Raw genomic sequence first — 27,431 nt, 5'->3', positions numbered from 1 at the left:
GCTAGGGAAGCACATTAAAACAGTAAGCCATATACCCCTGTGGCAGTAGCACTGCTCAAGATTTCATGAACGTACCTTTCCTTTGGTTGAAATGCCAGTAGTGGTAGAATTCCTTCTCTTTGGAAGACATGGTGTTACGTCTGTCGCAGATGGCTGCGACTGCTCTGCCTTACCTTTCTCCCCTCTCTCTCTTTGGCCAAGATGGCTACCTCCGGTGCAGAGTGCCTTGGTGTTTCCAAACCAGCATGGGCGTCCCCATCTGCCACTCACTTCCGTGGCCTCCTGGGAGTGAGCATACATCTCTCCTATACTCAAATACAATGGTGGGAACCTTGGGGGCAGCCCCACCATAGGACTTCAGTACCTCCGGGTATATCTAGCCTCTGCTACCACCTTGAGTTAGCAAGAACTTCGGTTTAAGCTACTCTGACCGCTCTAAGTGTGTGATGCATAGAGTGCATCAACTGTCTGGCAAGAAGTTGCTTCAGTGTGCTGACAAGGTGCATTTTGTCAACACCAGCTATTTTATGAATCTTCGGTGCACTCTTCAAATGCTTCAATGCATCTACTTCCTGTTGATGTGGCTTTTTTTCATTGGATGCACTGGTTGACTGCTTCAAGGAGTCTCAATGCTTTGGCTGTTTTTTTTTTTTGAGGGGGGGAGGAGTATAATGACAGATCACTGGGCTCAAAGCCTGCTGACAAGTTAACCAGTCCATGTCATCCATACTTGATTGAGCCCTGGATTCACTGCTTTGAGGAAGAATGGTTGCTCCATGAGGCAGATCTGTATTTACTAAAAGCCTTTAAAGGGCTATTCTTACTGCCCTGAACTCTAAGCAGGGGGACATCAACCAAACTCTGTGGCTTGTGGATAAGTCATGTCCTGGACAGCAGTAACATGACTGATTTCCATCTGTTAACATGAGTCATCTACATAGGCAGGCCTTGAAGCCTCTCAAGTTGACTTTTTTTGTAGTTCTGAGTACTGTTGGGGGATTTTTTTTTTTTTAAAGGAAGACTGGTTCTTACCTAATTTTTCTTCCTGTACAACCACAGATCAGTCCAAACTCCTGGGTTTAGCCTCCCTGCCAGTGGATAGAGGCTGAGAGTTTCATTGACACTGTACACAACTTAGTGTGCTACCTGCAGTCTCTTAGTATTGACCTGTACCCCTGTACCCAAGCCAAGATGACAACCATAAATTTCTAAGCAAGGTCCTAAGCAAACTTGCTCCCCTCCAAGCTGGAAGAAGGTGAAGTTGCCCAAAAAGAATGGAAAACTCGTTTCCCAAATTTAACATAAGTGATCAGCATTGAAAACCTCCAACTCACTATAAAGAAAGCAACAGTACAAGCAGCAAACTCCCCCCACTAAATGGGCAAGTCTGATTGATCTGAGGTACTACAGGAATGAAAATGAGTAGGTAAGCACCAGTTTCTCTATACATACCCAGATCAGTCCAGACTCCTGGGATGTACTTAAGCTCCCCTTAACTTAGGTGGGAAGTGGCAGTGCCACTCAGATCTCACTAAAGCACAAGGAAACCAGAGCAGACATCCAAATAATGTCTAGCAAAAGTGGGCAATGACTTCCCAGAAGCCACCCAGCAAGTTCCATGCTGAGACACCTTTGACTCAGCCCAGAAAGTCACCTGAGAACATGTCAAATGTGCCCCTAAACCTTCCAGCAGCTGTGCCCTTTAGAAACATAAGCCGACTTGATCACTTCCTTCAGCCACCGCACAATTGTAACCTTAGACTTGTTTCCCTTTGGACCACTCCACAGTATAAAGAGGTGATGGTCACTTATGATTTCCATAGATCACTTGGATACCTCAATGCATGCCTCCAGTGCCTAAGCTCTCACTCATGAGGCATAGAGGAATCCAAATCCATAAAAGCTGGAAGCTTTAAGATGAACTCTAAGACCTCAGGCAGAAAAAAGGGACCATGCTACTTATACCCAAAAAGGCTACACATTATAGCAAAGACTCATAGCTCCTTATGTTGGAAGGATTGTGGGGTACAGGGATCCTTTTTATACATGTGGTGGGACTGCCCTGTTTGTAAAATTTGGGGTACAGTTATTGGCTGGCTTTATGAAACAGAGCAAGGTCAGATAACACCCAGACAGGCACTACTTGGTCTGCCGGGTCCGGGATTACCAGCCAGCAATAATGCACCGATTAGATGTGCGCACTGCCACGAGGTGTGAAATAGCAAAACAAATGGACAGCTCTGTCCATGCTGAGGCTCAAAGACATACAAAGGGTGGAGTCATATTTATTAACACAGATTTCAGCTCATAAACATGATACACTCCTTAAGTTTCAGAAAGACTGGCAGACTTATGAAACCTGGAAATTGAGGTACCAACCTGGATATGTCCAAGTTGGGGATGGCCTGCAATCTAAATAGTAATCTGGAAACAGCCATGAGAGACAAGTGAATCACAAGACATTACATTAGGGATAGATGTTTTCCATGTCACCCATATGCAAGTCTTAAATTTCAAAAAAGAAAAGTGACCACGCATAAAGATACCCCCAAATCAAATATCTGTAGGAAGAGATTGAAACGACAGCATCTGAGCTCTGAAGTTCTCCTGGCTGAACAAATAGCCACCAAGAAAACCCACTTAAAAAAAAAAGTCAAGTCCTTAACTATAGCTCTTTAGCTATTCAAAAAAAGCCTCACAATCCCCTAAGGACTAGATTCAGATTCCAAGATGGAAAATATTCCACACCTGAGGATACAAGTTCTTAGCACCCTGGAGGAACCCATGTCTGGATGTGAACAGAGAATACCCTTGCACCTTATCCCAGAGACAACCCAATGTCACTACCTGGACACTCAGTTAAAGGCCAGTCTAGACCAGAACCTTTCCGTAGAAGAACCAAAATATGACACCATAGCCTGAACAGACTGAGGCTGCACTGTGAAAAGCAAGCCTCAAAAATTCTCCAAATTCGCACATACATCAAGGACAGAAATTCTCCATCTGCTGGCAGGGAGGCAAAACCCAGGAGTCTGGACTGATCTGGGTAGATAAAAAATATTTGCTATTTTCAGGGGGGGGGGGGGGTGTTTAAACTAAGGAGATAAGTCACAGACTTAACCATCTGTGCAGAAGCTCAGATAAAGACTGAGGAGACTAAGGCAATGCCCACATAGGAACTCAAAGCTCACTAGCTTGGACAGAAATCTGTCCAGTGCCACCAAATGTCACCCACAGATCACAGCTAAGTCAGCCCTGCTAATTGGGGGGGTGGGGGTGGGGAGGAAGAGAAGAGCCACCTATAAAATAAAGTCTTTAGAACTAGAAGCCTCCTTGCAAAACCAGTTAAAGCCATGTATATTTGCAATGACAGAGAGCAGTTCCCTTTGTACTTTTAGCTCAACAAAACTAGGACAGTTCTGGCACCACAACTATCTGGGGGATCCTCCCCATTTTATAATCCTTCATACCCTCCCCCACCTCCATACCACATATCTAATCTGGTCGTTAGTTAACAGTCCCAGAGTAGGGACAACAGACCAGAGCTCTTTATGGAATCTTGCAATTTGAGATTAAGCAATAACCTTGAGAGCTCTGTATATTTGAGATTCTGCAGCATCCCTGCAACCCATGGAGCAGAAGACCTAACTCTTGGACTAACTGGGGACCTTGCACATGGTAGTGTCACTTGAGCCACTGCACTAACTCCTCCCTCCAATGACCTTGTTTGTTAGAATCAGACTTCCTCCCCAAAAACAAGAATTACTTATTGGAGATCCAGCACAGATTATGTTTCACAATTCTCTAGAAGTGAACGTTAGTCCCTTCCAACATTTAAAAAAAGTGCAAAAATTGTGTGCAACTTTTTAGAAGCTCAAATTTGTATAGTAGGAGCCACGAATGCAAACTGCAGATTTCTTGTGCATGCTTGTTCATACAGCTTATTTTATTTAACATTTTTCTATACCCAACTTCATGACAAGATTCATATCAGACGGGTTTACATGGAACTTAGGACTAACTAAACATAACCAAATAACAGGAAGGCCGAAGCGCAGTTACATATAACAGGGAGATCGAACTTGGGGGCTAGAGTAGCTTGGAAATGAAAGAACAGCAAAAAAAAAACAAACTAGAGCTTGAGAACATATGTCTATACTGTGGCTGGACCGAGCGTCTAGCTAATTGGGAAGATTCTGGTAGAGTTATGTTAAAATGTTAGAACTTAAGGGAAGGCTTGGAGGAAAAGCCAGGTCTTGAGTTTTTTTCGGAAGGTTAGCAGGCAGGGTTCCAATCTTAGGTCGGTCGGCAGGCTGTTCCAGATGATTGGGCCTGCTGTGGAGAATAGACGTGTGGATTTAGTTGGGGGAACTTGAAGGGTTCCTTTATATGCTTCTCTAATTGGTCTTGCGGTTGAGTATAGTTTGAATGGGAACTGAAGGTCTAGAGGTAGTTGGTTGTGGATGGATTTGTGGATTATGGTGAGTGCTTTGTGTAGGATTCTGTATTTTATAGGTAGCCAGTGCAGGTTTAAGTATAGGGGTGATATGAGCTCCCCGGTTGCTGTTGGCTTAGAGGAATCATTAGCTTTTTCACAATTTGTATATTTAGCCCACCTTTCCAAATGCTTAAGGCTGATTATATCTATCAAGTTTTATTATACTGTCATTCGGTTTCGCCATCATTTAGTACTCTGGTATATCAAGCCCCTGCCCATAGAGTTTACAACTGAAGTTGGTACCTTAAGGTAAGAGAAAGTAACTTTCCCATAGTCACAAGGAATATTTTGAGGGTGGGAAGGGAAAAAAATTTGAACCCTGGTTCCCAACCCATTGCTTTAACTATGCTAGTTCACACAAGGCTGGATCTTTGTGCTCACATGGCACAAGTCTATTTTTGGACTATCTAAAACACTGACAATGTCATAATTTTTTGTTGGGTTCCAGTTTAACTCAAGGGTGAAAATTTTCAGACTCAGAAGCCAGGCAAATATTTTGGACTGAGAAAATGCCCTTGTAATTGTTTGCTCATTGTATTCCATTGTCAGTTTTGAATTTTATTTATTTTTACTATTTTGCTCCCTTGTTTGTGCTCATTTTTTAATTTTGTTCACACTTCCCCTTCTAGCATACATGGCCCTTATAGGTGTTATACGTGATGTGTTCATACTGCTATTTCTAAACTATTTTTCTGTTTTATATTCCCCTAAAAAGTACAGAATATCAAGTGGAAAGAGGGGTGGAAGATTCCAGGACTATTTTAGCTTCAATAGTGTAAATGTATAGTTCAATAACTACTGCTTCTGCATAAATAGCCTTACATCCCAAGCTTAAGTACAGAATATTAGATTATCTGTTATATTGCATAGCAGAAAGATCTAAAGTAAAGGTTAAACTTCCTCAGAAACAAGATCAGCAAAGTTTTAGAGTAAAAAGTGATATGTAAAGCCAATATTTTGCTGAGAATTACTGTTAGAAATTTAGCCAGGGTGCTAGTCAAAACAAAATCAACCTAAATTGGCAGTGTAGTTAAAAATTGTATGCTTCCCTGCTTTTTACCAGTTGCTGGTATAAAATATCAAGTCAATGAAGGTGCCAGCCAACTTCATATTAAAAATAGGACATTTCATATGTAACATTTTAACTGGCTATTCTGAATGCTGCATCTGTTAGGAGTAAGGCTGGCTGCTCATGCACCAAAACCTGTACCTCAAAAATCAAAATGATAGCTAGTCAAGATGTGACCTTAAAGGGTATTGTAAATGAAGTCCACTGCACCTTCTGTGTTTGCATATTTTATGTTTTCCACAAGCAACTCTTGAGGCTTTAAGAACTTGAATAGGCATGGTCTCTCCAAGCAGAAGAAAAGCTCCAAGATTACAGCTGTCCAGTAACTACACTGCCAACTATCAAGCATTCTAAATACATGCCATCAGATCCAGTAGGTGACATGTTACCTAAATGCAAGCCAAGAAGTCTGGCTTTAGGTTCTACTTTTCAGAGACATTGGTCCCAATACTGGCAAGTGTACCAACAAGAACCATCAACTTCACTTACAGAACTGCATTAACACCAATGATTTAGTTATGAACATATAGTAAAGAGGACATTTGAATCCAGTAGATATTTGGTCAGATTCATGAACTTGTTTATCCTCCAACTTTAGTTACCTGTCTTCCATTTTTAGAAAGGATTGGTTTAACTCACACATAAACTTCTTGGAAAAGAAAAAATAAAATTAGGATCTCAGTTTTCCCTGAAAAAAAACTGAACACAGCTGGGAGTCTGCTAGCCCTCTTCCTCTTAATGCCAAAACAAGACTTAAACTGTTACAGTTCACACCAAGTTAAATTTACTCATATAAACCTTCATAAGAGACAAACAGAACAAAGTTTAGCTTACAAGTAGTTATCAGCCCAAATGTGAAAAAATTAACCTAAAAATATAAAATACTGTTCCCTGACTAAGAGTAATATTAAGCACCAACAAGAAACTTAACTAAAAGGTATGCTTTGAAGTTATGCTCAAGGAGAAAGTAACTCAGCTAAGCACATACATTAGACAATTAAACCATGGCAGTTGCACTTTGTTTTAAAGAGTGCAATTTTGCTTTGTCAAGCATCTATTTGGATTACACATTCTTGATTTTGAGTACCATATCATCCAATCTGTTTAAATACTCAACCCTTGCTTAAACCTATAAAAGATAAACAATTTTAAAACTGAAGTTCTAGAACTATTCACTGTGGCTCTCAGTTCAGAAGTGTATCATCTCTGTACAAATTAGTGAAAATATCCTTATTTGAAGACCTACCATCAGCATCCACTTCATTGATCATATCCTGTAATTCAGCTTCAGTTGGATTTTGGCCGAGTGACCTCATAACTGTGCCAAGTTCTTTTGTTGTGATTGTGCCATCACCATCTTTGTCAAATAAGGAGAACGCTTCCTTGAATTCTGAAAACAATGATAAAATTAGTTAGGACAAAAAAGGGAGAGAGCATCTCAAGTGCTAGTTAAGTTCCAATTGTGTTTTGACTGGTAATCAGTTTAATCTGATAAATTAGAAAGCTGTTGCTAAGATGGACAGGCTAGTGTGCTACACTTTATATACTAGCCAGTACATTATGCAGAAGCTGGAGCACAAAACCTCATTACTTTCCTATGTAACTGATCCAGTTATTTACCTTCTGGATTTTTTGACATGTTTGCAGGCCTACTTCAAGAAGAACAGATACCCTATTGTGGCCAATGCATCAATTCTACATTCCCAAACAAGCTACAAATTAACTCTGCATTCAATAAGATATGTGATCTTCCCTAGAGACTTTTTAGCCTTATGTACCCAGTAACTGCAGCAACATGTCACCTTACAAAGTACAGCTTATTAGAAAAAGCTTTAGACTGCAGGCATCAGGAATTGACTGAGTATTTCATATAAACAGCCTAACCCATCTACAAAATGGAGTATATGCAAGATGAACTGGAACTGCAGTCCATAAGCTTGATCCTAGTTCTATGCTGAAATAGAAAATGTGTTTTACATTGGTAGAATTTGGTTGCTGCATTGTGGAAGGTTCAATCAAGCCTTGCAACCAGAGCTAGAAGAACTAGATGCCAGGTTGCCCAAGTAAAGTTTACAAGCTGTGAAAAAAAGCAGCCACAGTACAGAAGTAGGGAGAAAAGAGTGCAACTATCAAACCAACCACCCTCCTCAGGCTCTTAATTTTGGCCACTTAAACTTTCCTAAACAGTCCCACTCCTTTGGGACTTGTCAGTTTAAAGGCAATTAAACATGCAAATTTGAAAAAGTGTTTAAGTACATGCTTCCTTGTGTGGATCTACAGTATTGAATATACAATTAAATGCTTAACAAAAATTGAGAAAGTAGTTTCATCTGGAGTAACTGAAGGAGGAAAAGTAATACTTTGTCCTCATTTCTAAAGCTTAAGTAGGAAGTTACAAACACTGAGGCAATTCATTTAGTTCAATGGGGAGAAGAAAAAAATAACTCCAAATAAAATTCCAGAAATACATGCTATCAGCCAATTTTGCAAGCAATTTAGAATGTCCAGGCCCAGAATTTGCATATGAAAACCATTTTAACCACCTAAAAAAATAGTAGGCATGCTTAAAATATGCATAAAAGCAGTTAACATACCAGCAATTTGTTCTTCGGTCAGCTGATCAGCCTAGAAGAGAAGTATAAAGATTAAAATGTATACATAAAATTGTTATACACAGTACACTAAACCCTGTGTTACAGAACCTAAGACTGGAAATTAAGAAACATAAGATGAGTAGGAAGCACAGGAAAATACAATACTCCCGAAAGATGTCACGTGGAAGCCTTGTCCATTTTAATTAAGGGCCTAATTTACTAAGCTTTTCCTCTTAAATGAATAAGAGCCTCAGTAAATGAGAATTTAAGTGGGAGAGAAAGCAACACTTACAAATGCTACTCTTAAGAATGCAATCCTGATTTTTAAGCAGCTTAGATTCTGAAGCATTTAATGTGTTGAGTATAAAGTTTACAAAGAACTGATCCATTTCTACTATGCATAACCGGAATCACTCTTCAAACCACTTACAGTAACCTAATAAATGCCAGAACTTTTACAAGCTTCCGTTGAAAGTAATACTCATTACAGATTTTTTTTTTTACATAAAGAAGTTTGGCCCTCATAAGGTCAGGCCAACTTTCATATCAAATTTCTGTAATTATGAAGTCATGTAACATTACAACACTAAAATACTAGGAGATCTTTGGTAGCCAGTGTTTAAGCTTAATCCATAGTCATATTTTCTTAATGTGCTTGGTACGTACCTATTAGGGGCATGAGCTACAAACTAGTGTGTGATCATGATAGTTATAACCATCAGGGCAAAGCCTTGCTGAAGGAGAACAAAGCTTTCTAAAAAGCTAAGCAACATGCCCAGCAAAGCTACCCTAGAAATCAAGATGTGGCAGCCTCCAGCACAATTATGTTCACATTATGGAATGAAGGCATACTAATCACAAGTGGGAAAGATATCAAAATATAATACGTGTAAGCCATAAGGAAGTATACAAAGCAAAATATACAAAACTAAACCCATGTTTAAAACAAAGATTCCAGCCAAAAGATAGAATTTAACACATGCAAAGCCAGAATTTCAACCTTTGTATCTCTTCTCAGCAGAAGCCCTCCACACAGCTTTCTATATGGCAAAGTACTCCCCTGCAAGTCTTCCATTGCCCGTGAATGTAAAGTCTACAAATACCAGGCATCTGACTCTTCCGCCCAAATCTACCAACAGCAGCATAAGTAGAAGCACCTCTCCCTCTGCAGAGGCTCGTCCTCAGTGCTGCAGCGCTCTACGATGTTAGATCCCCTTTCCATATCACCAAATCCAAAGATCCCAAACCCCACCCAATATTGCTGCCCTTCCGTATCCTAACCTCATTCACCCAGCCAGCCACAAACCCTCCCCCATTCACTTCGGATAAACCATGAAGGCAAGCACAAAAAAAAAAGCCATTTTCTAGTGGAGACTAACAAAAAAAAAAGTCTGCTTGCATTTAACACCCCCCAAAAAACGCCTTCAGCGAGCAGCATTGCCCTAGACAGTGAGGTTGGTGTATTGCACGTTTTTATTGGTAGTTTTATTTTCTCGGAAGTTCTCTTTTTGGAGATGGGGGAGGAGAGGGGGGAAAGAACACGGCAGAGATAAGTCTGAAAGCTTAACCCTTTCGGGGTTAAGTGTTATTTACAATTTGAACCCTAGGAACCACAGCGTGCGGTCCCGCACATGACCTCTTCCAACGCGTTCAGTAAAAAGTATGCATGCTACCCAAAGGCAAGTCCTTTCAACACAGGAGTTTAATCCATAAAAGCCACTTTTACATCTATTAATACGGAAATAGATATGGCGAGCAGGAAACCTTTGGGGGGGGGGGGGTACACAGTCGCCGGTAAAAATTAAAAAAAAAAAAAAAAAGGCAAATCAGTCCGTAGCATGAAGTCGCGGGGAAGACCCAGACACTTAACGTTCTCCTCAAGTCTCACGCAGGAGAGCCCAGAAAGCTAGCGAGTCACATTTGTGCCGCGCCGGGGTTTGGCTCGCTGCAAGCCCTTCCCGCCGATGGGCTCCTAAGTCACGAACGCACGAGGAGCAGCAGCAGCAGAGTCCTCCGCAGCCCGCGCCGGGCACCACCACCACCACCACAGCCCCAACATGTCGGAAGCGAAAAGGAGCCCGCAAGCGCCGGAAGAGGGGGAAAAAAAAAAAAAGGCAACGCATGAAAGAGCGAACAGAATCGCCCGGGCTCTGTTTATTCTTGTGGGGGGGGGGGGGTTGTTTTAGTCACGGTAATCATCCGTCCTCATCCTTCCCAGGAAGAGCGCGCTCCCGTCGGGCGGAAAAAAAAAAAAAAAAGCAAGAAAGCGCAAGGAGGAAAAGCAGCAGCGGAAATCCCCAAGCCAACACCATACCGCGACTCCCCGCAAAGAGACCAAAAAAAAAAAAAAAAAGACAAAACGAAATCATCACGGCGGGACTATAAGCGCCACTTCACCTCAACAGCTCGGGCGGGAAAAGCTGTTACCGCACGCGCCAACAAGCAACTCCCCCCCCCTCCCGCCCGCTCTAACAGACTCTCCCGAGCAGAGAGACTCGCGCGCACCGGTGCCCAAATCATCCGGTAAACTGCACGGCGGCGGCTACCTACCATGGCGGAGTGTGGTGCGGGGGAGGGGGGGAAAGGAGAAAAAAAAAAGGTACAGCGAGGCGCGCCTTGGCTCCGGTGACTAACGTGCCTCCTCGAGCGCCCGCGCAGACTAGCCTGTAAGCATGAGAGCGCGCAGAACACCTATATAGTGCCGTATCCCTCCGCCGCCAGTGAGGCGGCAGCGGTGGGTGCGCGAGTGTTCGGGTGACTGCAGCGCGTGGCTCCGCCCCACTTCTGTCCCTCCTCCTCCTCTCCCTCCCTCCCCTGACCTGGAGCCGCCCGCGCAGTGGGAAGGGATGGGCGCTTCTTCCAATGCAGGGGCGAGAGAGATGTGCGCGCGCAGCGGGAAGGGATGGGCGCTTGTTCCAATGCAGGGGCGAGGGAGGTGTGCGCGCGCGCGGCGGTGGCGGCTGCTGCTCTTGATGACGTTTTCTGTCCAATTTGGTGCAGAAAGGCTGCAGAAACATTTGCTTTAGGGTGTGGCATGGCTGGGGCAAACAGAGTAGAATAAAATATAGAATTATACATAGAATAAATTGAATTCCTTGGGCTGCCTGTAGGGAACAGATACTAAACACAACACAGGTGTTAACTTTATAAATGTTTCTAATGGAGTTAGGCATACATTATGTCTCAAAAAAAAAAAAAAAAAAAGCAATGTCTTCCCTTTTCTGGTTAACTTTTTTTTTTTAAGGCATTTCTCTTTCAAAAATTAAAATAGCACAGATATGGTAGATTTGTGTCTGTGCGTGGGGGGAATGGTAGATTATTATTAGATTGCCCTTTTTTGTCGGGGGTTTGGTGCAATACCCCTTAATACTAAATGCTATATCTGAATATTATTTGCTTGTAATGGATTCAGATTATAAACTGTTATTTAGGTCACACTACCTGGACATTTTTTATTTATAAAGATCCCATTCAAACTTACATGCAAACGTCATCAACAATTTCCCATCTCCTAATTTAGGATAAACATTCAAAGGCGGTCATTCTAGGGCATAGAGAAGAGTGCAAGCAGTTTTGCTGTTTGTTCTCAAGGTAAAGATACAGAAAGCTGTAGTTAGGGTTTCTCATATTATTCCTAAAAAAAAAAAAAAAAAAGAGAGAGAGAAAGAGAAAGCGTTGAGTCTCAGATTATGCCATATTCACGGGGACATCAAATGGAGACAAAGCAAGAACTGAAAGGGAAACGTTTTAACGTTCTGAAAATATATTGGATCTGTACACACGGAGTGGAAGCGCGGCAGTTCGGTTTATCCTCGCTATGCTTATCAGTCATTCAGCACAGGCGTGCACAATGCGTGTGCTCATGCCGGAGGGTTATCTGGAACGTTAACTGAAATGTGCTTAATCGTTTTCCATGCTACCATGCAAGAAGGGAATCCTAGGAGAGCGATAACACTCAACTTTAGAAAATAGATTAGAATAAAACGTAAGAAGTTGCACGATCAGACATCCGTCTGGTCCTACCGCCAGGAGGTTCTGCACTGTTGTTGCGTTTTGCACATCATACCAAGATCTTAACGCCTTTCTAGAAATAATGATCTTCATTCCGTATCTCTCGGATACATCAGTTTTGTAGTTTTCGGAAGGAGAGGGCAGCATGCACAAAAATATCATTCTTATCTACGGCAGAATAAAATAAGTTCAACATTAGGAAGACATTGGTGGGAGAGGGCAGAGGCCTTAATCTCATTTTTTTAAGCTCTTAACACTAATATTAAAGTAGCCTTCTGATAAGGAGCACTGTTTTCAATTACTTCCCTCAGAATACACATTTCATAGAAACAAATTATTTGGGGGACTACTGTGGATTTAAAACGCAGGATTTTCGTCCGATATTTGAGGAAATGGAACGGACAAAAACAGCCTCGATGTTTGCGCTTTATAAAAAAAAAAAAAAGACGGGGATCCTATGTAGTAACCTAGTGGGGTTAGAGCAGCAGCCCGCTAACCAGCGACAGCAGAGTTCAAATCCCACCTCCCACCCCATTGCTTCAGATGCAGAGTTAGATCGTGAGCCCTCTGGGGACAGGGAAAGCCTTGCTCTGAAGTGCCAAAAAGCCACCTATAAAAATAAATAAGCCAAAACATTTACAAAACAAAAGTTGTGCTGGGAAGGCCAAGGCTTTCACAAAAGGTTTATTGTGGGCCTGGAAGGCTCCACCCCGCCCCGCTGCCCATTTCTTGTTATTATACACTTGCTGCGTGGTTTCCAGCCACTAAAGCTTCTTTTCTTGCGCGTATTGACTCAACAGCCCAGCTCTCCTGTTACGTCAGTTTTCCGGTTCAGTTCTGCTCCTATCCAGCTACCTCGGGAGATTGCTGGCCGCCTAACACCTTAACTGAGCCGACAGCAATTCCCCGGGGACACCCCACTTGCAGGGCTGCATATTTGACAAAGAAACACTTGGGGGGGAAAAAAAAAAGAGCTCGGCCCAGACAACAAACGATTTGAAAAGCTCGGCTCCGCCTTCCCGGCTGATAACGCTGGACCGGGCGGGCGTCTCCCAGACGGGCCCACCTCGGAAGCCAGGCCGAGGGGCTGCACGTGCCCGCTTGGCCTTTACGTTTTCTCCGCGCGTACGTACGCCCGTCCTCGTTGGAAATCGAGGCGCTAGAAATGGGTGTCCCACCCGTGGCGGGAAAAATCCAGGCGTTCTGACAGAACAACGAAATGAGTCGGAAGCTGGCTTTTCCCACACACGAAACGTTGGGCACGTTCTGTACAAACTATATTTAGTACTGTGTAACTGTTCAAGAATTATGTAAGCCTAGTACGGGGGCGAAACCGTGGGAATCTGGTTGTGCTGCAGGCGGTCCGCACCATTTTTCCATAATTCCACGATGCATTCATCAATGAAACTCAATTTCATCTTTTCCAAATGTGAATATATAATACGTTTAACTCGGTACTGCTGGATCACTTTCACCGTGAGCTATCAATTATATTTGTCGATATTTCTATGGCAAAAACCCGATAAACTCCGATTAAGCAGATTTATTTTCTTGAGTAACGTAACAGGCAGAGGAAGCTGCAAACGTTTACACTGGCTGTCATATAATAATTGAATGTTTGTTTATTTTTTTTTAGAGCAACAATGCACGCCGATAAAACAAAATAAAAATGGCAAATCAATCAAAAGTCAGGTCAGTAGCTTACAAGCACGCGTAAAATGCAATAACATGCTGCAACATTCTTTGGCAAATCGACCTTTTTTAATTTATTTTTTTTTAACTCCGAGCAGCAGGCGGGAGCAGTTCGCCGTTAGGCTCAATTAAAAAGAGGGACTAGATGTTTCGGCGGAAGGTTTCCTGCTGCTGTGTGACTCCGAGATCTTGCCAAATGCTCGCTGCTTACTTGGCGCTGCGGAGCCTTCGGTGGTGTTCTTGTTAGGCGCGGCTTGATTGGTCAGCGGGACTCTGCAATGGTTTTTGCTCGAAGAGTCGGCCGCTGCCATTGGTTGCGTTGCATCTGCAATGCGTCAAATAATTATAGGGGAGCTGGGTTCAATGTGTGCTGCTGTTGACAGTGAATGGCTAGAGTCGGGAAGTTTGCAAGGAATGTCTCTCTAGGGCTCAATAAAATTACTTACCGGGATGTCTACATATTTTTCTTTTGCAGTAAAAACAGATAAACAAAAGACATTGAGAGCAACAAAACGACTTTTTTTTTTTGTTTGCTTTGTCATAATTCAAGAGCCTGCACGTTTTCAACGACCTCCTCCTTTTCAGCAAAGTTTAAGGGCTCATTCATTCTCTTGCGTCGGCTGTGACAGTGGTGAAGGCTTCTACCCTTCCTCAATGCTCCTGCTGTCATCTTGCGCTAAACTTGCTTTCACACAGTAAGAAGTTTTTCGATTCATTTCTGACTGATGAAATTCAGTAGAAATAAGAATGATAATTAAAAAAAGCCCGACAGCGAGCACAAGTTGTAAGCAATCTGCTGCGAAATTTTCTCGGCACTCGAGCAGTCGAAATGACAGACAAGACATACAGTAAAAGCATCTCCACAGGATTTCATAGATTTACTTTGATAAAAATATCTCGAGTTTTAAAATCCATGTTGATTTTTCATCTGTTTCCCTGCAGTTAGATGCGTGAGCCAGCAAAAAGAATGTTATTAAAATCTAAGAATTAATTCACTGTTTCTCAACCTGTTTTAAGCTAAAGTATATGCATAGAAACACTTTATAAATTTGAAAATATATTAGTTATATATCTAATATAGACTGTTTTAAGATTTAAATTACTTTCCATACTTTTTTCAACTCTTCTTTTTGAGTACTTGTTGCCATTTCATAAACAGTTTTATTACAGTGGCTCTCCAAGTGGTAACAGTTTTTAAAGTTTTCCGAAAGCACTGCAAAGCAAACCAAAGAAATGATTAAAAGCAAGTAAATGGATACTTAAGTTTTTCAGTTCAGAAGACACAATAGTGTATTCACACAGCTCTCCCGCCCGTCACATAAGGGCGACACCTAGTGGCCAGACTCAGGGTGAAAGCGCACCTGAGAAGAGAATAAAAAAAATTAGGGACACTCCCCCACCCCACCCAATCAAGGTTCATTCAGGGTGCAGTATCCTCACTAGGGACTGGTTTCATTTGAGCTAGAAGTCCGGAGGAAGAGGGGGAATCTGCTGGTACCCCCACCCCAGAACATGAAAGTAGATTTTTAATAAAAAATATATATATATATATTTGGAATTATTTTTATGGGGTATGGGTGGGGCTGACAGTTTCCTTCTGTTCTTTTGAGTTTCCATCTCCTACTGGGCTATGGTGCCATACACCTTCCTTTGCAACCACCTGGGGGTTTCACCCTTGTATAACTCCCCTGGCTGCTATGTAGCCTGGCCATCACAGTGATAGCTCTTGATTAGGAACAGGTCCCTCAATAATAACAAATATTTAGAATTTTTTTAGCCCTCTTTTCCAAATAAATGCTCAAGGCAGCTTACAGCATCATTATAATTCAGGTACAATAAGTCCCTTCCTCAAGGAGCTTACAATCGAAAGGGAGAAAAGCTGACGTGCCCAAGGTTACAAGTAGTAAGAGTGACTTATTTATTTTTATTCCACTTTTCACAGCACTTCAAAGTGGATTACATTCAGGTACTGTAGGTATTTCCCTATCTCTAGAGGGCTTACAATCTGACAGGCCGATACAGTAAAAAGCACCCGCTCTCCCGGCATGTGCACAGGCCACTCTCCTGTGCGCGCAATTCAGTAAATACAATTATTCAAATTAGGGCCTGTGGTAAAAAGAGGCGCTAGGGACACTAGTGCGTCCCTAGCGCCTCTTTTTTGACAGGAGCGGCGGCTGTCAGCGAGTTTGACAGCCGACGTTCAATTTTGCCGGCGTCGGTTCTCGAACCCGCTGACAGCCACGGGTTCGGAAACCGGATGCCGGCAAAATTGAGCGTCCGGTTTTCAAGCCGCGGGCCGATTTAAAATTTTTTTTAAATTTATTTTTGATTATTTTTAACTTTTGGGACCTCTGACTTAATATTGCCATGATATTAAGTCGGAGGCACTAATTTCTGAAAGTAAAACGTGCAGCTTGGCTGCACGTTTTACTTACTGAATCGTGCGGGAATAACTAATAGGGCCATCAACATGGGGGGTTGGACGCGCATTTTCGATGCGCTATTACTGAATAAGGGGTAAAGCTAGCACGTGGAAAACACACATCCAAATACAGGATAACAGTGCACTCCGCCAGAGCACACTGTACTGTAAGTTTGTACCTGAGGCAATGGAGGGTAAAGTGACTTGCCCAAGGTCACAAGGAGCGACAGCGGGACTCAAACGCTGGTCTCCTGCTTCATAACCCACTGCTCTACCCACTAGGCTACTCCTCTACTCCTTGCCTAAAGAGTGTCAATGGGGAGGGAGAGGGGCAGAATGGTGGACTTGAACCTTGGCTTGCCTAGCTGGCAAGCCTTTGCTGTAACCATGAGACCACTCTTCCTGCTATGGAGGTAGCCTACCTCTGGCCAGTAGGTATCCTCATTATGTGATGGCTGAGACTTCAACTCCCCCACCAACACCACCTGGTATGGCACAGCACTGCCACTGGGCCCAGTCCGTCTGTATTTTGTGTGGTTGTGAATTCCAACACTTAACATTTGAGTTTTTCAAAATTAATAAACAATTTCTTACACTAATAATCTGAGATACAGCAATGTGAAGTTAAATCAGTACTTTAAGGTGTACCGCACTGAGCTTTCAGTACAAAGGAACAATTTGGAAACTTCCATTGCAGGTATTATTGCCATCTAAATGTTATATTGCAGAATATTGGCAAATCCCAGGTAAAGTCCATTCTGAGATTAGTATAGTTCGCTATCTGTTTATTTTGTAGTCCTTGAAAATTGGCTCTGGAAAGTTGCACCTTTATGACACAGCAGACAGCAGGGAATGTGAACTCTGATCCTCAAGTGCCACAGCCAGGTCCGATTGGCTTGATAGTCAGGAGCTGTGGTTACAGAGATTGGCTATGGCTTCAACTTAATTGGTGCACTATACAGTAATAGACAATTTATATAAGCTGCTTTTCCTGTAGCTCCTGGCATTCACAGATCTGAGCTCACCCACCTTGAGGTCCCATTCCCATACATTTAGCACAGTGGTTAGTAGGATATTCTATTCTATTAGTGGAGGGGCGACCAGCTCTGGTTCTTGAGAGCCACAAAACATAGTACCATAGTAATGACTGCAGAAAGAACCAAATGGTCCATCCAGTCTGCCCAGCAAGCTTCTTATGGAGGTATCTGCTTCTCCGTGTAGGTTACCCCCATGTTTCTCTTAAGATTAGCAGCGACTGCTCCGTGCAATTATTCCCAAGCCTTAGGTTGATTTAATGTTATTTGGTGATGCTGTAACACTGCTAATTTGCTGTATGCTTTTTGGTTGATTTAAAGTTACATAATCAAAATTAAAATAACATTGGAAATTAATTATTTTTATGTTATTTTATGTAGCTTGGAGTTCATGATTGTTTTAACTTTTGTACTACCACTTGAGTAATGTTCTTTAGAAGCAGTTTATAAAGTTTTAATAAATGAAATAAAATGAAAAATAAAAATTTACCACTAGCAACGTTTTTACTGGGTGATGAGCCTTCTTAAAAATTCAGATAGTGCTGATGTGTTTTGCTTATGAACTTGGCCTTTCAATTTCCTATACTTTTTCCCTTTTGTCTATGTATCAGTACCCCAGACTATAAACGTTGGTTGTCATCTTGAAGGAGTTCGATTCCATGAACCCCTGAAGACTGCACAGCTGTGACGCCTCTCGTCTCATCATGCTGCAGTGAAACGCACAGCCATTTTGATTTACTAACATTTGCAACGCAAACGGAACCTAATACGTAATGACGTACTTACACACTAACGTTTAGTGAACATGACTCCATTTTGGATTCATATTTTGTATTGTATTAATACGAACGCCGTCGCAAATGTCTAACCCGTCAATTAAATGACGAAACAATAGTCTGATCATAAGCTACGCCTACTAGAGACCACGCTAGCTATTGCTTGTTCAGCAGTTTGTAAAATGTTTGTTCAGCAAAACCAGAACGCATGTGTGAAAGATAAGAACTGTAAAATGTATAAAGGTTTGCTCCGAAGGGGGCGTGGCATGCAGTTGTACTAAGCCGTTGTCTTAGCTGCATCTTGCTGGCAATAAAAGTCTATCTTTACGGATCAGTTGTCTGGACCTCCTTACTGACAGAAAAGAGACGGTTACATTTGGCGAGCTCAGCCAGGAGGTACCGGAGACGCTATTTTAGCTCTCCAGAAGATCCGGTAGTTTGGTGGCGGAGCAGTCCCCCAGATACACCTGGTGAGTGGCCACCGCTGAGTTCAGCGATCAGGTTTCTGAGGGGATCGTTCCACAGAATTTCTGCCGAGATCTCTGGGTTGATGATCCGGGAAGAAGGCTTTCGTGACGATCGGAAGACCCCTGCAGGCGAGTATTATGGGTACATGGAAATAAGTAAAGACTAGCTAGCTAAGGAAATAGCCCGGTCTATCCCTGGCGGACCGAGGGGGCCTTGATCACACCCCACGCAGTGTGTTAGTAGGAATTACGTTCCGAAGACCACGCGGATAACATGGAATAATGATAACATGGAATAATACATATACGATAGTGGGAATAGGTTTCTTGTTGTGTGAAAGAGAGTGAATGGCCTCGCAGTTCTAGACCGGGCGACCGCGTTCTAGTCGGGGCAAGTGTGACCCTTTTGTGTCTGACGGATAAGGACCCCTTACCTATCCGTTTTCCTTTCCCTCCCTTGTCTGTGAACTCTATCCTAATGGGAGGGAGCGGGTCGACTCCGTTAAAAGTCATGACGGAACACTATAGTGAAGTGTTCGATAGACATAAGTGTACAAAACCCGGAATGATTCAACGATGTACCCATAAATGGCCCAGTTTCTGTGTGGATTGGCCTCCAACAGGAACTTTTAATTTCCAAACGGCCACACGGGTACAGAGGGTAGTTGTACGAGAAGGGAATCCGGGTTGCCCTGAGGATATACCATACATAACCGCGTGGATCGCAGTTATCGAAAATCCTCCAACATGGGCAAAGAAGTTAGTGGAGGGAGCCGCCCTCATAATGGTGACTCAAGCATGTAAGATGGGAGACCGGAAATCCCCAAACCGGAAGAGAAAGGGCAAAGCGGCCATATTGGAATCTAAAGAGCATGCGTCATCTGCGGCGGCCATATTTGTAGTACAAGGGAATCCACGGACTCCAGAAAAAAAAATTAAACCCCTGCCAGCCGCAGCATTGCCCGACGTTGAAAATATCTTGCCGCCACCATATGCCCCTAGTTACCCTGTGGCACATCCTATGCCACCAAGTCCCCCAGTTCCCTCCAATGCGCAAGCCGATCCAGGGATGGCACCAGCTCACGAAGAGCGGCCCGAAGCGGCAACCGCCAAGGAAGAAAGCGGCGGCGAGTCATCCGTATCAGACGGAACTCGCAGTAAGACCCAAGCCGCAGCAAGTTTACAATTACCAATCAGGGAAACATCAACTGTCGTTCCTGTAGTTCCAACTGAAGAAAACGAGCATCGCACTACGCAAACAATAAGATTATTTACCTACATACCTTTCACATCCAGCGATCTTTTCAATTGGAAACAGCTGGGGCCGTCATACGCTGAGAAACCAGAACAGATGATAGACTTTTTACGGGGCATTTTTGCAGCCCATAATCCTAACTGGGCTGACATTCGGCACCTAGCCTCCATTCTTTTCACCACTGAAGAACGCCGACAGATACAATTAAATATGGAAGAGGCAGCTCGATTAGGAGCCGGATCAGATGGACGTCCTGAAGACGTAGTGAGAAACTTAGCCCCGACTGCGGATCCCAACTGGGATTTCCAAACCGCGGCAGGGCGGGAGCGCATTACCGCCTATCAGACCGCATTTCTGGAAGCTTTAAGGAAAGGGAAGCAGAGAGTTGTAAACATGGGAAAAATTAAAGATGTGGTGCAGAAGAGAGACGAGTCCCCCGGAAATTTTTTGGAGCGATTAATGGATGCGTACCGTCAATACAGCCCATTTGACCCAGAAGATCCCAAACATCAGTCCATCATAGTGATGAGCTTCGTTAGCCAGTCCTGTCCAGACATTCGTCGGAAGTTGCAAAAGCAGGAAGGGTTCGAGGGCATGAATATCAGCCAATTAAAAGTAATGGCTGATAAAGTGTATGTGAACCGAGAACCGGATGGAGACAGCAAGGAAAAGAAAGAAGCCAGAAGGTTAAGAGAACGTGTTAGTTTGTTAGCCGCAACGTTGGAAGAAACTAATTTCGGGAACCCGTCCAGGCAGTATCACGGGTATCCCGGATTCCGAGGAAGAGGCAGACCACCTTCTAGAGGGCTGCCAAGAGGACGAGCAAGTAGAGAAGGAGGAGTTAGAGGTGGGAGAATGCCATTGAAAACCAATCAATGCGCTTATTGTAAACAGGAAGGGCATTGGAAGGCTGAGTGTCCGGAGTCCCTGCAAGCAAGGCAGGAAGAATATACTCCGCCCAAATCTAAAGAAACGGAATGGCAGATGACTGTAGGTGAAACTTCCGGCGAAGATAGTGAGGCATGACTAGACAAGGGAACCCTTCCCATAGACCCCCTAGTGGAGATAAAAGTGGGGGCTGAAACGTTCAAAGGACTGCTGGATACGGGGGCTCAACGATCTGTGATGACCACAGCCATCACCATGCCTACTTCAAGAAACATCTCTATAGTCGGGGCTTCGGGAAAACCATTAACTGCTCCCTTCCTTCAGAAACGGCAGGTTACAATAGGAGGACAATTAGTGTCCCATCAATTCCTCTATGTGCCAGGGTGCCCAGTACCACTCATAGGAAGAGACCTCCTATGTAAATTGAGGGCCACCCTGCAGTTCGAACCTACCGGTGAAATCAAGGCATCCTTTGCCGATAGTCCAGTTTCTCTTATATGTCCACTACAAGAGGAATGGAGACTACATCTCCCCGTTCTTGAGCAAATCACTCTGCATCGATACGAAGGGGATACCCCTCTTAACGAACAGCGCAGACAACTGATGGATAGTGTACTCCAAGTGTGGTCCGAACAGAACCCGGGAGGAATAGCTATCGACGCTACCCCCATATGGATAGAGATGAAGCAGAATGCACAGGTTATCAATCAACCTCAATACCCCGTTCCATATATGGCTAGACAAGGAATTGAGATACACCTGCAAAGACTGTATGATTTGGGAATTCTCAGGCGAATCCGATCTGCTTGGAACACCCCTCTACTGCCCGTAAAGAAACCCGGTTCTTCTGACTACCGACCTGTACAAGATTTACGGAAAGTGAACAATCAAGTAGCAGATCTAGTAGCCCTTGTACCAAATCCATACTCAATCTTGGCTCAAGTTTCCCCTACCTCCAAGTGGTACAGTGTCATTGACCTCAAAGATGCTTTCTTCTCCGTTCCAGTAGCAGAAGAATGCCAGAAGATCTTTGCCTTCACATGGGAAAATGCACAAACTGGAATCAAGCAGCAGTACACATGGACTCGCTTACCGCAAGGATTTAAGCACTCACCCACGATGTTCGGGGAGCAACTGGCAAAAGACTTGAAGATGTACCAAGTCACGTATGGGCCAGTTATACAGTATGTGGATGACCTTCTGTTGTTTCGTGAAACGTATCACGAATGTGCTATAGCCACACTCCACTTACTAAAGACGTTGTACTCAAAAGGATACCGTGCAAGTAAAAAGAAGGTGCAAATTTGTGAATTGGAAGTAGAATACTTGGGATTCCAAATTCGGGAAGGTACCCGTTGCCTTGGAATATCCCGTACCAGTTCAATACGAGGTCAACCTGTACCCACTTGCAAGAAAGAGCTCCGAGCGTTCCTTGGAGCTGCAGGATACTGTAGGCTGTGGATTGCTAACTATGCTGTTATTGCCCAGTCCCTGTACGACAAGCTGCGGGGAAAGGAGGCAGAATCTCAGCCTTTTCAGTGGGAAACCCATGAACTGACAAGCTTACAACAATTGAAAGATGCCTTGATTGAACCACCTGCCTTAGGATTGCCAGATGTGATGAAACCATTCCATCTATTCGTCGATGAAAAGAAAGGCATGGCCATTGGGGTATTGACTCAAACTCTAGGCTCATGGGAAAGACCTGTTGCATATCTGTCAAAAGGAATGGACAATGTTGCAAAAGGATGGCCAGGTTGTCTTCGAAGCATTGCAGCTGCATGCTTACTAATTCCAGAAGCAGTCAAATTAACTTTTGGACAAATCTTGAATGTAACGACCCCCCACACCATTCAAGGACTGCTAGAAACTCACGGACCAAAATGGATGACTAATTCACGTCTTGTAAAGTATCAAGCTCTGCTATGTGAAACTCCTGAAATCCAAATACAGGATAGCAAAAATTTAAACCCGGCTACTCTTATGCCGGCACCTGAACCCGTCGCACATGACTGTGAGGAGGTCATGACTACAATACATTCCAGCAGACCAGACTTGAGAGATCAACCATGGCAGGGAGCATGGACACTGTTTACTGATGGAAGTAGCCAAGTTATTGATGGAATTCGAGTTGCTGGATATGCTGTAGTTTCTGAAGACGACATTATTGAAGCTGAGCCCTTACCTCCTGGGACATCAGCCCAAAAAGCTGAGCTAATAGCCCTCTCTCGAGCTTTACAATTGGCAGAAGGACAGACTGTGAATATTTATACAGATTCCAAATATGCTTTCCTCACAATCCAAGTACATGGAGCCCTATATAAGGAGCGAGGGTTTCTAACAGCTGAAGGAAAGCAATTGGCTAACGCGTCCGAAATACATCAATTGCTAAATGCTGTATGGGCACCGTACAAAGTAGCTGTCATGCATTGTAAAGCCCACACTGGAAAGTCAGATCCCATTGCAAAAGGAAACCAATGGGCAGATAAAGCAGCAAAACAAGCAGCCCGTGCCCATCTATTGCCAATTCCAACTACAACATGTCCACTTCTGCAATTTCCAACAGAAACTCCTACCTATTCGACAGAGGAAAATGACTGGGCACAAGCTGAACAGTTCCACCATCACAATGGCTGGTGGATTCTACAAGATAACAGAATATGGATACCAGAAACATTAGCTTGGACTATTGTCAAGGAAGCTCATAACAAAACCCATCTCGGACGAGATGCACTAATAAAGTTACTGGGAAAAACGTACTACATCAATAAAATCATCCAATTAACAAAGCATGCAATCAGTCAATGTGTCACATGTGCAAAAAATAATCCTAGAAGTGGACCTGGTCCATCACCCGGACATATTTTAAGAGGAACTACGCCATTTCAAGTTTGCCAAATCGACTTCACTCACATGACTCCGTCCAAAGGATACAAAGCAATGCTGGTAGCTGTCTGCACCTATACAGGATGGATCGAAGCCACACCGACACGAACTGAAACCTCCAAAGAAGTTGCGTCCTTGCTCCTTCACCAAATCTTACCACGTTACGGATTACCACGACAAATTAATTCAGACAATGGCCCAGCATTCACCAGCGACGTTATCCAACAACTAAGTAAAATTCTGGGAATCACATGGCATTTGCACTGCGCATGGCGACCACAGAGCAGTGGATCTGTTGAACGAGCTAATAGAACTTTGAAAAATCAGATAGCTAAACTATGCCAAGAAACAAAGACCAAGTGGCCAGACGTCCTACCTTTAGCTTTGCTACATATCAGATGTAGTCCAAAGCGATCTGGTCTAACACCTTATGAGATGATGTATGCAAGACCTCCACCTCTCCCCTCTTTCCCTGAATCACTGCAGATACAAGGAGAATTATCCCTCAGTAATCAGCTCAAAGGACTATATAACACAGTCATCGCGATTCAGGACTATGCATGTAACGTTGAACCATTAGTTTTGCTAACCCCAGTTCATCCATTCCAGGTTGGAAACTCTGTATGGATGAAAGACTGGGATGAATCCGATTTTCTTAAACCACGATGGAAGGGTCCATACACAGTACTACTCACCACTCCTACTGCTGTAAAGGTCTCTGGATGTCCTTCCTGGATTCACTGGACTCGCCTAAAACCTGCTGCCTCCAGTTGGCAAGTCTCCAGGATTGGGGACAACAAATTAAAGTTCACTCACTACAAGCAGCAGACTAGTCCAGATTAGATGACTATAGTACTTTGCTAAAGAGTACTAACATATACATTTTTCTTCATTTCAGAATTAATCTACTGAACTACTTACAACTCAAGACCAAAGTGTCACCTTCAACTTCTGGCCATGAGAAACAGACTACTACAAGTTATTCTACTACTTTCCTGTTCTAGAGCTACATCTCTTGTTCTACCTCTCAGCAAGAACTGCACTGAATGTGTCAAGTTAATCCGCACCACAACTCCAGATGGATTCCAGATTGTCTCTACCATTATACACCAATCTCAGCCACCAACCTTATGTGCAACTCAGCCTGCATGTGCATTGAATACCACTCAAGGATACCAGTCTTTTCACCGATGTTTACAAGATGACAAAGTCATTTGTCATACCCCAACAACTCCCAAGTACTATAACATTACCCTCACCGCTGGGCTACCAAAGAGCTATACCTCAACTATCGTTCCAGAAGGAAAAGGTATCCTATACTACATCAACTCAACCAAAGTACTTATCGGAGGAGAATCTACAGCTACAATAACCTTCGACGCCTGTGCAGCCATTGGAAAACACCCTAACGCCCTCCATTGCGGATCTCAGTCCTGGAAAAAGTCCTACGCTCACAACCACAAGTACCTTTGCCCTTACAATCGGGTAGCCAACCCATCAAATTGGCTACCATGTCAAGGAGACTTAATTTTATCAGGATGGGCTCTGGTATGTGATTATACAGGAGGAGGATATCATGGCTGCCATGGAATTGGCAGATTAACTACAGTAGCTGGTAATATCATGTCCATACAATGGCCAATACGAGGTGAAGGATTTCCCTGGCAAGATACTTGGGGCTTTGGAATCGATGGTACAGGAAAAGACCCCATGACTTACATAACCATCACCCAGCGTCGAGACAAGCCTCGACCAATCATCCATCAAACTACTGTAGTAGGCTATCAATCTTTCTTCGATGAAATATCCCACGCATCAGAAGAATTGAGAAAACATGCTTTCTCCAATCAAGCAAAGAATATGTTTGTCAATCTGGCTGAGAATATAGCTCTCTCTCTCGAAGTTAAAAACTGTTTTGTCTGCGGAGGAACGAACACTGGAGAACAATGGCCGTGGGAAGCTAAAGAAGTCTTCCAAACCGATCTTAACCAATTAAACACGACTATAACTTACAAACGAAAACCGCACCCATACGAATGGGCTCTCCAGACCGATGTCATTGGCAGACAGTGTATTTCTCGACAACATTCCCGAATATATACTACCTCTGTTGGTAATTCCCCATGTACTGGGGTGCTTACTGCTAATCTAACTAAACAAACCTGGTGGCAAACTGAGAATTTCACAATGCCCACTACCATGTGGACTGAAAAAAACCTCAACAAAACGTGGACAGCAGCTGGAGTGCCAACTACCATCTTCGCTGCACCAGACGGCTACTACTTCGTTTGTGGCCGACGGGCATATGAATTGTTACCACTCAACTGGTATGGCACTTGTTTCCTAGCCACCATACGACCAAGTTTCTTTCTCTTGCCAATCACAGCGGGAGAAACATTAGGCGTACCCGTTTACAGCCCCATGAAGCCAAACAAGCGTCGCAGAACACCTAAAGTTTCTATTGGAGATTGGAAGGATCAGGAGTGGCCTCCTGAACGCATTGTACAATACTACGGCCCGGCCACATGGGCTGAGGATGGCTCCTATGGATATAGAACTCCTATATACATGTTAAATCGCATCATTCGCCTGCAAGCAGTATTAGAAATGCTGACTAACGATTCTGCAATGGCTCTCAATATCCTTGCCAAACAAAATACCAAAATAATTACAGCTGTCTACCAAAATCGTTTAGCCTTGGATTACCTCCTAGCACAAGAAGGTGGTGTCTGTGGTAAATTTAATCTCTCCAATTGTTGTTTGCAGATTGATGATAAGAGTAAAGTAATCGAGGAAATTACTGACCGAATGATCCGGTTAGCCCATGTTCCTGTGCAAACCTGGACCGGTGTCCTTGATTGGACTTCTTCATTACCAAATTGGCTCACCTCCATTCCCGGATTAAAGGACATTCTCTTTCCTCTGCTATTTTTTATTCTAACTTGCATTTTGTTCCCTTTCTGTCTACCTCTTATTTTCAGAAATCTCAGATCAATGATTGAAACCATTGCTGATCGCAGAGCTGCAGCTCATGTTATGATGATCAATAAGTATGTGTCAATTTCCCCATTCCCTGATTCTAATGCATCTGACTCTGATATTTCTTTTGACTCTGATACTTCAGATAACGATTATTTTGAAACCAAACTCTAATATTCCCATTAGCCGAACATCCCCTGGACCACTTTTGTTGCTAGGGTAAGTCGGGCTACAAAGGGGGGTGACGCCTATAGGGCCCATCCGTCTCAAACCCGTGAAGTAACCAACGACCTGGCAGCATTTTAGGGTCCAAATTGCAAACTCCATGTATTAATTCTTGTTTCTCTTCTCAGTTATCTAACAGCTACAAATGATACTTCCACTTTTCCTCGACGTTGAAGTATCAAAGGGGGGAATGAAGGAGTTCGATTCCATGAACCCCTGAAGACTGCACAGCTGTGACGCCTCTCGTCTCATCATGCTGCAGTGAAACGCACAGCCATTTTGATTTACTAACATTTGCAACGCAAACGGAACCTAATACGTAATGACGTACTTACACACTAACGTTTAGTGAACATGACTCCATTTTGGATTCATATTTTGTATTGTATTAATACGAACGCCGTCGCAAATGTCTAACCCGTCAATTAAATGACGAAACAATAGTCTGATCATAAGCTACGCCTACTAGAGACCACGCTAGCTATTGCTTGTTCAGCAGTTTGTAAAATGTTTGTTCAGCAAAACCAGAACGCATGTGTGAAAGATAAGAACTGTAAAATGTATAAAGGTTTGCTCCGAAGGGGGCGTGGCATGCAGTTGTACTAAGCCGTTGTCTTAGCTGCATCTTGCTGGCA

General features: G+C 43.4%; 1 protein-coding gene across 2 annotated transcripts in view; it reads right to left on the bottom strand.

Moving 5' to 3' along the window:
• CALM1 (calmodulin 1) overlaps window positions 1–10,841 on the bottom strand; it is a 65,146-nt gene extending 54,305 nt beyond the window's left edge. The window contains exons 1-3 of one of the 2 annotated variants that reach the window (XM_029597784.1): window positions 10,712–10,841; window positions 8,162–8,192; window positions 6,814–6,957 (exon numbers count right to left, since the gene is read on the bottom strand). In XM_029597784.1, the coding sequence (XP_029453644.1) occupies window positions 6,814–6,957; window positions 8,162–8,192; window positions 10,712–10,714 (178 nt within the window). In that variant the 5' untranslated portion in view covers window positions 10,715–10,841. Of the gene's footprint in view, window positions 1–6,813; window positions 6,958–8,161; window positions 8,193–9,161; window positions 9,252–10,711 lie in introns of those variants that run through there. The other variant, XM_029597783.1, reaches the window with a different exon arrangement.
• Window positions 10,842–27,431: the final 16,590 nt, after the last annotated feature.

Source organism: Rhinatrema bivittatum, chromosome 4 (assembly GCF_901001135.1).
Source record: "Rhinatrema bivittatum chromosome 4, aRhiBiv1.1, whole genome shotgun sequence".
In the NCBI taxonomy this organism is placed as follows: Eukaryota; Metazoa; Chordata; class Amphibia; order Gymnophiona; family Rhinatrematidae; genus Rhinatrema; species Rhinatrema bivittatum.
The sequence above is the reverse complement of the archived record's forward strand: the minus strand, read 5'-3'. Positions and strand labels throughout refer to the sequence as shown.